At 41.0% G+C, this 11625-nt stretch overlaps 1 protein-coding gene across 4 annotated transcripts in view; it reads left to right on the top strand.

Moving 5' to 3' along the window:
* Positions 1 to 11625, top strand: part of cdk14 (cyclin dependent kinase 14) — a 173594-nt gene that overhangs the window by 86945 nt on the left and 75024 nt on the right. For all 4 annotated transcript variants that reach the window (XM_008411053.3, XM_008411054.3, XM_008411056.3 and 1 more), the window contains 2 exons: positions 3746 to 3866; positions 9979 to 10072. In XM_008411053.3, coding sequence (XP_008409275.1) covers positions 3746 to 3866; positions 9979 to 10072 — 215 coding nt within the window. The remainder of the gene's footprint in view (positions 1 to 3745; positions 3867 to 9978; positions 10073 to 11625) is intronic.

The following is an 11625-nucleotide window of genomic DNA, read 5'->3' as shown; positions in this document are numbered from 1 at the left end:
GTCAGAGCAGGAGTGTCCTCAAATTTTCCATCTGAAAATCTACCAGAAATGTTGCTTTTGTGCCCTCCCTGATTTATAGAATAATAATATTTCCACCATTGATTCACCCAGCAACTCTGCTGCCTACGATTCTTTTAACTTTGAAATTCTGAAGTTGAAAACCTTCTTACGTCACATTAGGCTTTCCGCCTGGTTGACTACCATAGTTACTTAGACTTTTTAAATTGTTTTGATGACCTTCATACTGGTTCCACTGGCTTATTGGTTACTTTAATAGCTCTTGTATGTTAAGCCACGTTCAAGTTTATTTGTGACGCACATTTTCAGCAACAAAGCAGTTTAATGTGTTTTACGTCATGAAACGAGTAATAACATTTTGTCAAATGCTGTCATCACAATCATCAAGCAAGTACAAAAAAAATAGATCAATGTTCCACAAAAAAATCAATTAAAATTGAATAGAGTGATTGTAAAGTTGATCTACTCAATTTGACTCTTTTTTCTTTGTCAATTCAGCTCAGTTCAGTTTATTTACATAATTCCAGTTCGCAACACTTCATCTCAAGGCACTTTATTAAAAAACGTCAGTTCAGTCCAATCAGACATACATTCCATCCAGTTCACCACTTCAAGAGCTGAAACCCAACAGACCAAAAGAGCTCAGTCCAAAACATTACCATGTTGGACTTACTGATTTTATGCTTGTTCAACATTTTGGTGAAACCCTGTTTTACATGTGTTCTATAATTAAAAAATAATAAATAAATGTATCTACTTTAAGGTTTCAGTATGTTCCACTTCTCTTCAGTGGCTGACAGCAGTCATATTTCAATGTTTTTAGATTAGATGTGTTATATCAAATAATAAACTCGCAGAAGTAACAGAATCAGAGACCAAAGGAAGCCTGTAAAACTGTGCATACATGTGCATCCGCAAACATTAATAAAGTGGAAGTGATGGGCCAAAATGATCCTGCTACGACTGGACACTCAAGACGAGGTCAAACACAAAATGGTCAGTCTGTTAATAAGAGGTATTTTACAAATTCTCCAACAATATAATCTGTTGGTAATACATGAAATTGGGCATATCTTCAGGAATCTTCTTTCTCAGGACTTCTTCACAACCTAACCAATGAAACAAAGAGGTGCGCAGCCCTTTTTATTTCTCCACACCATCCTCCTTCACCCTGTCCACCTCATCGTCCTCCCTCCTACCCTCACCACTGTATTTTTGTTGAACTCGTAAGAGTAAGATAGTGATGTATAATTAACGCGTGACCTTCCTTTGGACTGCTACTTGCACAGGAAGGAGGTTAGCTGGAGAAGCGCTCCGAGTGAAGGTGGTTGAAGGTCTGAGTGTGTTTGAATCCAAAGGTCAGACCTTTGAAGTAGTGTCCTCTTTGTGATGGGACACAGGGGGCTTAGAGGGGAAAGGTTGAATCCATTTTTCTTTTCTGTTGCCATTATATCTGCTGTAACATACCCACATAGATGTGCCCAAGGTGAACTAGATGTTCTTACGCTACAGAGTGGTAACGTGTGTTGCCAGTTTTGTGTGCACTCAGAGAGTTAGGCTTTTGAGCAAATGAGATATTTTCCAGTGTGTGCTGAACACAGCGAGCTAAGACATTTTGGCTGTATTTTAAGTGTCTGTGGGTGGAAAACAAACTTGCTTTTGGTCAGCGATGGCGGAGAACCAGCTCCATCACTAATTTCATGTGCAATCTTGCTGATTGCTGATGCTTGTTGTGTCATTGTGTATTTGGTTCACCACAAGCACTTTAGTCACTTTTTTCCTTCAAATCTTTGCTGTAGCCAAGAGCCTGACTCCTTGTCTCTATTGACTCCACATATTACCTAAAACATACTCATTTAATGGAAATTAGCTTTTCAGCCTACAGTTCAGCTATTCCATCCTTCTATCCATTCACTACCTTCAGCTTGTTAGCTTCAGTCTTAGAATACAGGGTTGATGAGCTTGGTCTTCAACTTGTCACTAATTGCTAATCCTAGCTAGCTACTACCCAGCTGGCTTTTGCTATCAGTTAGGGAACTGCTGGATTATTGCCTGATGTGTGTCTGTTAGCTCAGGAACCAGGTAGAGATGGACTAGTTTCCATCATCCCAACATCCCTGAGCAGAATAAAGTGAGTGTGGAAAATAGCTGATTAAAAGATGTGAGATATAATCAAAGTCGTGGAGGAAATTATCTCTGAGAAATAAAACAGAGAAATATTAGATAATTAAAAACGAAGCTTTGCTGCCAGCCGATAGATGAGAGTCATTACACAGATAAAGAGACCAACACATTATTCAACCTGAAGCCCTCAGAGCAGCACCAGTGTGTGTGCCACCTACTGGGCCCCAGCAGCATATGGTTCCGCTGGAAGTGTTGACAGGCGTGCTGGGAACAGTGGGAAGCTGGACGGCTTGGTATTCCTTCATCCTGACTTTCCACACGCTTTGTTTCTCCACCAAACAACAGCTGCATAAGCTACAAAAGCATGCCAACCTCCAACCACTATAACCTCCTTCATGAAGTTGTCACACGCACACGCACGCAGGCACACACACACACACACATACACACACACACACACACACACACACGCACACACACACCCACGCACACGCACGCACACACACACACACACACACACACCTACGCACACGCACACACACACACACACACACACACACACACACCCACGCACACACACACACTCACACACTCACACACACACGCACACACGCACACCCCCCCACCCCACACACACACACACACACACACCTACGCACACGCACGCACACACACACACACACACACACACACACACACACACACACACACACACACACGGTGGAGATGATAGCCTCTCACCATGAGTGGTCTGATGCCCTCCATTCTGTGTTAGATCAGTGTGTGGAAATTACAGTGGTGGGTAATGACTGTCGGCTGAAACTCCCATCTCCTGTGGGTGTTCTGACACAAGGAAATGTTAAATACCTTCCCCTCCTATCATTTATTCTCCCACTCTGCCCTTTTTCCTCCCTTTCACAGGGGACTCGCTGCAGGGCAGGAAGTCTTTTTTTTCCTTCTTATTCTTTTTTACAAAGCTAAATGCTTTAATTAAGCCCTTCTACCACTGGGGAAGAGACAAAGGGGTAATGCCATCAGCCTCATTAGAGCTCAGTGCATTTGCACTTTGCTCTATCATTAACTGGGTTTCTGTCACCAAACTGATAAATGCTAGAAGAGCAGGGACCTGATGAATGAAATAAAACCCCTGAGAAACATTAAAGATTCAGGCAAGACAAGCAGGGCTAGCCATGGAATCACCATGGACGAACCTTAGATTGGACTAAACTCTACACCTGCTATAGGGTTGGTCTAAAAATCCCTAGTAAACATCATATTTGAATGGAAACAAGAGTTTTATGTGTCCTTTGGGTTTATCTGGCCGCTATTTGTGTCTCTGTGTTTTACTGAAACTTCAGGGGTCTTAAATCTTTATCTCCACCGAAAAGGTAACTTTAGGTTTGTTTCAGTTGATTATGCAAAAATCAGTCTAAATACACGTCTCTCAGAACACGTTCTAGTAAGACTTCAATCAGGTGCTGAGTTCGATGTTTCAGAATTACACAGACTAAACAGTGGTTCAAAATATACCAGGCAAACTGTAAATGTCAATGATTCAGACTAAAGGTTTTTTGTTGTGTTTGTGCTTCCTCTACCCTCTCAGGCCTTGCAAGGGCCAAGTCAGTCCCCAGTCACACCTACTCCAATGAGGTGGTGACCCTGTGGTACCGGCCTCCAGATGTCCTGCTGGGATCCACCGACTACTCCACCTGCTTGGACATGTGGTGGGTACTGGCTGCCTTCTGCCTTTTTTTAAAAATTTCATTTAGTCTTGATTTATAGAGGTAGAGATGCAGAGCTACGTACAATCACTTTCTTTGGGGATCTTGAAAAACACTATTAATTGTAAAACAACTGAAATTCATTTATCTCTACCTGTTCCTTGCATTCTGTGTGCTGTAAATTCTACATCAACTGTAGGATTATAATTTTAACCTTTTGTAGATTTTTGAAATCAACCCCATGGATTACAAGTTTCAACTGTTTCTAAAAAACAAATCTATCTTTTACGTTCAAAATTTATGGAATACCAAATAAAACAGTGAATCATGTTGATAATTTACGCCAAAAAAGAGTTCAGGTAAGTGTAGTTAAGGCTACTACTCTACACAGACACTCCACTAGCTCCCTCAGAGCTCCTCCAGACTAGAGGCAGCAGCAGTTAGAAAATCCAGGTGGAAGTGAGCGCCTGCTGAGCTCAACATACATACTATGTCTCAGTCTGAAGAATAGTTGTGAATGGCAGCATGGAGAAGCATTAATGTGATGACTCTGCTGAAGGCGGAGTACTGGAAAGGGGAAGAGATTCTTAAAGAGACAGAGGCGCAATTTCAAGGCATCAGATGCAAAGTTATGCTATGAGGCAAAGTCACATTTCTTTTAAATTTTATTTTTGTTATAAATATATTGCTATGCAGCATTTTTCTAACTAAAGGTAACATAGTTGTTTGCTATAAAATGGCGCCATGTGCCTGGAAAACACATTATATGCTTCCATCTTCTTTAAAGGTTTGGAGCTGAGTTGCAGCTCTGTTGGAGTTCAATGTCAATCAAGTGTAAATCTTTTTACTATTATTAATTGAGACTCCTCATGTTTCTTTCAGTTCCCAGATGTACCTAGATGTGTTTAAAGTGAAAATGTACATTTCATGTTTTCTGACATCTTCTAAGCGATCCAAGCTGTTCATATCTGGCATTGTTATTATGCGTAAATTATGACCCTGGCTCTTGTACACGGTAGTTTTCATTGGACCCAAATACCGGTCATATGAGTTCCCACAACAATACATAAAGTATATCAAAGTCCCTTGGCCTGCCTCACACAGCACTGGGGTGGACCGTCCTGCCAGAACAAACAGGAGACAGAGTTCTGCAGAGCAGAGCTGTTCCTGCAGCTCAGTTCAGCTTCTTTGTTTCTACATGTGCACAAACTTTATGCCTGGAGGTAATTGCTTCAGCAAAGGTTTTTTTTTTTTCGTTTATTTTTTTACATATTTTTTGTAGCATGTCTTTTTGTCTTTCGTTGACTGCCTATATTGTTAATGCTTGCTCAGTTACACCTTCACATCAGCAGAACTCATTGCAGCCCTTAATGTTTGTTCAACATATCTTCAGTTTGCCTAAATTATTTTGGACTGGAGATAAATTCATCATGTTTTATACATTTTCTCCGTTGGGAAGCTTAGAGTTGAAATGAAGTTGAGTAGTTTTTCAGCCAGGACTTTAACAAGAACTAGAGGCTTGTTTTCCCTCACAGTACCTGAGAGAATTGAATTATTTTTGCTGACGTTCTTTAGACTTCCTGAACAAAAGTTCAGTAAAAGATGAGATGCCATCGGTACACAAAGCATTAGACTGGTTTCAGCTGACTTGGCCTTTCCTGCAGATCCTTCAGCGTCACTGTAGGTTTTTTGCAGCAGCTTCAGGATGACACACACACATCACACACACTAAAACCTTCATTGATCAAAGTTAACAGTGACTCAGCTGGATGAGGCCCATACAACATGACTGGTAACCAACACCGATACTTTACAGAGAACTGTTTAATACTGGAAACCATTTAAAGTTTAGAAGAAAGACAAACGTTGGACTGACATACAGTTAGAAGGAGGATAACCCCACCAGATGAGATGTGGGCCTTGCAGACTTTTTCCAAGCATGAGTCTTAACAGGAGAATTTGTGGTGCAGTTTATGATAATATGGCCTTACAATATGAATGAGATGCAGTCGAAGCCCAGGGTGTTTGTGTATCGTGAAAAGTCTTAAAAAGCCTTCATGTGTCTAACGTAAAAACCTTCAAATGTCTTTAATTTAAAGAAGCTCTTCCACATTGAAGCATTTCTGGACACCCATGAAAGAGAAAGTCTCATATTGTCTCTTTCTTTGTGACTCTCTGCTGTTTGAACTTGATTGCTTCCTTCAACAGATTTCTACCTTGAGTCCTAAAGGAAGCAGGGACACAGGTCACTGCAGAACACTTACAATCAGGCAAAGCACTTCAGACATGAGAGGCAGTTGAAGATTAGCGAAGGGCTTACTGAGAGGCGACTGTTTGCTGTTTAATGACAGAAATACAGCCGGCAGTCATGTGAGGGTCTCAGCTGCTTTCTTGCTGCAGGCGGATCCTCACATCTCCAGAGGGAAAAACGGATTAGATTTCAGAATGATGGGTAAAATGGCCGTCTTTATGCTGATGTTTTGCTTTCTTTACCTGAATAAAAATACACATAATTTGTGCCGCAGAGCCCTTCTAATGTAGGCAGTTTGGTTCTTTGGTTTGATGTTCTGTTTGTCACCAAACCACATGAGATCTTTACAAGCTGCTGCAACAACAAGAAGGAAGTAAACAAAGAGATGTTTGTTGGTCTTCCCTTTGGATTATGTTCAAGTAAACAGAAAAAAAATCCTCTACAAAGTCATCTCAAAGTTCCCCAGATGCTTCAACACTAAACCAGGATTTTAGTAGGAGTCTTTTATGAAAAGTTTAAGAATGAAAAAAAAAAACATATCTGAGAGTTAAACCACTGCAGAAAATGATTTGCACTGGTGTGAACCTGGTCTGGGTTACTCAGGCGTTGGTGACAGTTTGTGAGGACAGAGGGAAATCCCTGCAGACCCGGATGCAGTGAGTGCTTCCTCATTACAGAGCAGAGCTGCAGGACTGGGTGGGCAGTGGCTCCTTGCCTCCTTCAGGGATGGGCCGATTCCACAGGGTGTCGTTCCGGTCCCCCCAGAATCACCCTGTGACACCCTTCCACTCACCCTGTTCTGCCACTTCAGAAAGCAGCTGCCATGAGGAAGCATTCTTTGCAGGACTGCTAAAGGTTACACAGATCTGTCTTCCTGTGGTGAGACGCATCCATCTTTCCGACTGCAGGGTTACAGGCTGTGAGGAAGACAAATGTGATGGAGGAGGAGGAATGAGGAACTGTTCTATTTTTACCTTCATCAGCACTTCAATGAGCTGCAAATTTCACTTCCAGTCAGAGTCAACACTTTAATCTGGTATATGTTGATCACATTTAAAGTCTCAGGTTTGCACCAGAGGACATCTCTGAGTTTTGGTAAATAAGTGAACAGCAAAAAAATAAATAAAATAAAAATAATCTACCTCAGTTATTTCCAACATTGTTTCCGTACAGTGTGTTGTAAAATCATCATATTTGGAGTATCTTTAAACTAAAGGCTAACCCTTGTGTCTAGTCTGACAGAATCACAGGTTTGTTGCTATAAAACGCCTTCACAGTGTTTCCTCCTCTAACTGACAGTGTTTAACAAGATTCTGTCTCAAAGTTGTGGTATGAAACTCATCATATCCATAATCCTTAAAAACTAACTTCAATTTTTAAGGATATTTTTAATCACTGGTTTTGTGAGATGCAACCCATGAGTACAATGTATTTTATACACAAGATTTAGGTCTCCAAATTTGAATTCATTGCAGATTTTTAAGTGACACAGGGTCATAACAATACACAAGCCCAAAATTACAGTACTAAATAAAACAGCATATTTCGTACTGTTTTATTTAGCCATCATGTTTCTCGTGACTGGAAGTAATTCTAACATCCTGACTTGAATTGTATAGAGAACCTGCGGAAGGAGCTAAAGGCAAAATTAGGGTGATTGCCAGGAGACCTTCTAACCTGAAAGGCTTGGAGGTCATCAGTGAAGATAAATCAAAATATCAGAGCCGTAAAAAAAAACTGCTCAACAACTACATCAAGGATCTGATTGCTGCAATGCCAATATATATTTTCCCATTTGTTATTACGAAAGGTTATTACGAAAGGTGTACTGTAAATAATGTTTTACATGCCATTTAATCTTAAAATATAAACACAAACAGATGTTTTAAAGATCTGTCGTGTTATATTTTGAGAGATATCTTTTTCACCCTCTACCTAGAAGAAAAAAAATTCCTGACTGAATAAAAATCAGTGTATGAATGCTTTTGAGCTTAGCTGTACATTTGCCTAAATCTTTTCATAAGGGAGGGCAGAAGGTTCCAGGTGTCATGTGACAGACTGGTCCAGGTGAAGCACATCTCCCTTCTTTGGTCACCAGCTCCTCTGTGACCTTGTAAGGAGAAGAGGTAGAGGAAAAGAGATAGATGGACAGATGAAGCACTGGGTCTGACCAGGAAAACTTTTCATCAAGCTGGGTAAAATCTTCTATGGTCAGAAAAGTCAAAGATTGATCTGCTTAGTTACAAGGACTATAAATTTGCTATTATTAATGTTTGAGAGAGTTGTGGTGAACCTAAAAACACTGTCAAAGCAATGTGATGCTGGAGGACTGCCATAATGCCAGAGATACATTTACAGTGCACAAAGTGACTGGAATTGTGAAGGAAAACAACCTCTTAATTGTTAACCTTCTTACATCAACATCTTAGCTGGTTGAGACCTGAACTCAATGGAATTCTCCAGCAAAGCAACCATCCCAAACTCACATCAAGAGTGGCCAAAGCCAGCCAATATTCTGGAAAGGCCCAAAGCTCTAACCTCACCCCTTTTGAAAATACATGGGAATATCTTTAATGGACTTCACCAACTGTGCCTAGAATTACTGTTAGAATATCCATCCAGAATAATAATGGTTCGTAGCTCCAAAGAGCGTGTGGTCGATGTGCAACGTGCCAAAAGCACTTATTAAATTCAAATAATTCTTTAAAAGCCTAAAATCCACCTGGCAGTCAGAGCCATGATGATTGGATGGAAAAGTCTGATCTGATAGTACGTGAAATTACCCATGTCTTGCTTAAAACATGATTAAATGACTAAAATTAAGCAGGTTGAGTCCCTTCACTCTGCTGTGGAGATCAACATCACTCTGACAGACTTCAGGCAGGATCAGCTCTCTGTGAACAAATAGCCCCGGATTTACTGCACCTAATCTTCTGAGGATGTTCATTTGATAAAGAAGATTTTTATTTTTTCAATGTATTCTGTCTGGCAGGGTAGCTCTCACAATTGTTGTTGTGTGTCAAGTTGTGGCCAAATAGATTGACTTTTTCAAGTGGAGTGCTACCACTTTTGCTATGAAATAAGCCCAAAGCAATTACAAATTGACTTGGGCTACAGTAAATAAGCTCATTACGTTTGGACTTATTTAAAAGGTAATGGACACAGAGATGGAAAAGAAAGGAAGAAAAATAAGAGAAAGAAGCATCACAAATCAACACCCTAGAAGTCTGCCTCTAAACCTGCAGAAAGAGAGAAAAACAGAGACTTGACTCCAGTCATTGATGCCAATCAGAACACGTCACAGTACTCCACGTATTTACTAAACAACATTTCAGTTTTAACTATAATGCTTCATAATGCCCCCAACAACCTTATAATGAAACAAGGCAGAGCCTGAAAAAAGCTCTTGTCCTTGAGTTGACCTCTCTCTACCTGAGCCAGCAGAAATAGTGGATGCTGGGGTCAGAGCTGCATGTAGATGAAGCTGTCTGCTTCCATTCAACGGTCCAAATGAAAGGTTTGAAGGGACGAAATACTGGTAATATTGCTGTCTCTTTGCTCTGATGGCTGCTGTTCACTGATGCAGAAAGTGAATCTGTCAGAAAACCCCACAGCGCTTTGATAAATGAGCTCTGACTGCACACAGTGAGAAAAATTGTTCTTTCTCCCTTCCACTTGGCTTGATTTCTCAGGATTTCCAACCAAAAGGTTATAGAGAAGGAAAATCAGCACCTCTCTGTCTGGCTTTTGGAGTTAAAATCATGTAAACTTAATGTGCTTTAAGGAAGTGAAGAGCCCAGGTTTATGTTGAACAACGTAAAGTCTTCAGCTGAGCTCCACCGATCTAGTCCTGCTCTGTTTCAGGGGAGTGGGCTGCATTTTCATCGAGATGATCCAGGGAGTGGCTGCCTTTCCTGGAATGAAGGACATTCAGGACCAGCTGGAGAGGATTTTCCTGGTGAGTTTCTGATGTTGATGAACTGATAAGACATTCCTAATGAACAGCATACTGTATGCCACATTGCATCTGTTCAACCACTGCAAAAACCTCAGTCAACCTTCTGTTACTACATCTCATACAATCTCTGTTCATTTACTTCAAGCAGCTTTATGACACTTTTTATCCTTACACCTGTCTTTCTGTGGGCTAAGTGAAGATTCCTGGCTTTTACTTACAGAATTCCACTCGATTTTCATCTCCCTTAAATGTTCCATCTGGGATTTGTCCCATTGAACTCGATTTCACCGGTAGAACTAATACAGGGTCAACTGAAGCAGAAGTTGTGAATGGCGACGTTGATTTTCTGTGCTGGCTTAGGATTGAGGTCTGAAGAAGTGATTGAAGACGTTCACTTCCAAATATTGAATTGACATCAGCATTCACCATGTGAACTAGGCTAAATTTCTACAAATTACATCCCAGAGCGAGAGAGCCCTTTGCATGGCAGGCTGGTGCCACTGCCATGGAACCCACAGAGCCACTGAAATGGATATGCTCTGTCTGGACTCACCTCAGCATGAGGAGTCCTGGAAGTGGCTTCAGCTAGCAGTCATACACTTATGAAGCCTCTTGTGGTTAGATGAGTCCTCACCTTTAACAACTTTGTCATCAAGCGCACCTGTATTTTACTGTAAAGCTGCTGAATCCTAAACATGAACAGTTCTTGTGAGTTTTGGACAACAGATGTAGTTCCCATGGTAACTAGAGACAAACAGCCTGTTGTTTAGGACAGTGCATAGTTTGTCATATAGCAACACAAAGTAGAAGTACAATGTGATGTTTTTCAGATATCTCTTGGTAAACTGTAGCATGCATTTGTGTTGATCCCCCTGAGGTAACAGTTTCTAGAACCGCTGGTTTGTTTGGTCTCTACCATCGCTGCACATCTTAACTCTGCTATTTTTACTCGCTCTTCTTGGCTCAGTCAGGTTTACTAACAGCAACTTTTAAATCTTGAGTTCTACCGGCCTGAACACTGACACAGGATTTATATCATAAACAATAGATAAATACCTTTATGTGCATTTACAGAAAACGTGTCTTTCTCTGCATCAGATGGATAGTATGAATATTTAAAGTGACATGAGCTCTCATAAATCCTTTTAACATGCAGATCTGCCATCCTTGCTTCTAATTTCACCCCAAACCTCTTAATTGCGGCAGACATAATGGATTTATGTCTGTTGGCTGGAAGGGCCTGAATAATTAATGTCAAAAATTACAGAGATGAGAGTATGAAATGGGTTCAACAAGGGAGATTGTCTAGAGCCAAGACAAAGTCTGCTGGCTGCCGTTTGGCCTCTGGGCTGAAGGCTACAGACAGGCATGGGAGATTGGTCAGCTCTGGGGTAAAGGTGAAGGAAGACAGGTTCTCTCCCAAAGCTGGTGGCAGAGGGAGATGGAGAAAAATGCTTCTTACTGATTGTTTTTTATGCCAGAGGGAGGAAAGGGAGCCCCAGACACCCCCCACCCCGGTTCAACTCTTAGACACAAAGACCCTTTGAGATGGG

This window comes from Poecilia reticulata, chromosome 16 (genome assembly GCF_904066995.2).
Source record: "Poecilia reticulata chromosome 16, P_reticulata-male-v2, whole genome shotgun sequence".
NCBI lineage: Eukaryota > Metazoa > Chordata > Actinopteri > Cyprinodontiformes > Poeciliidae > Poecilia > Poecilia reticulata.
The sequence above is the reverse complement of the archived record's forward strand: the minus strand, read 5'-3'. Positions and strand labels throughout refer to the sequence as shown.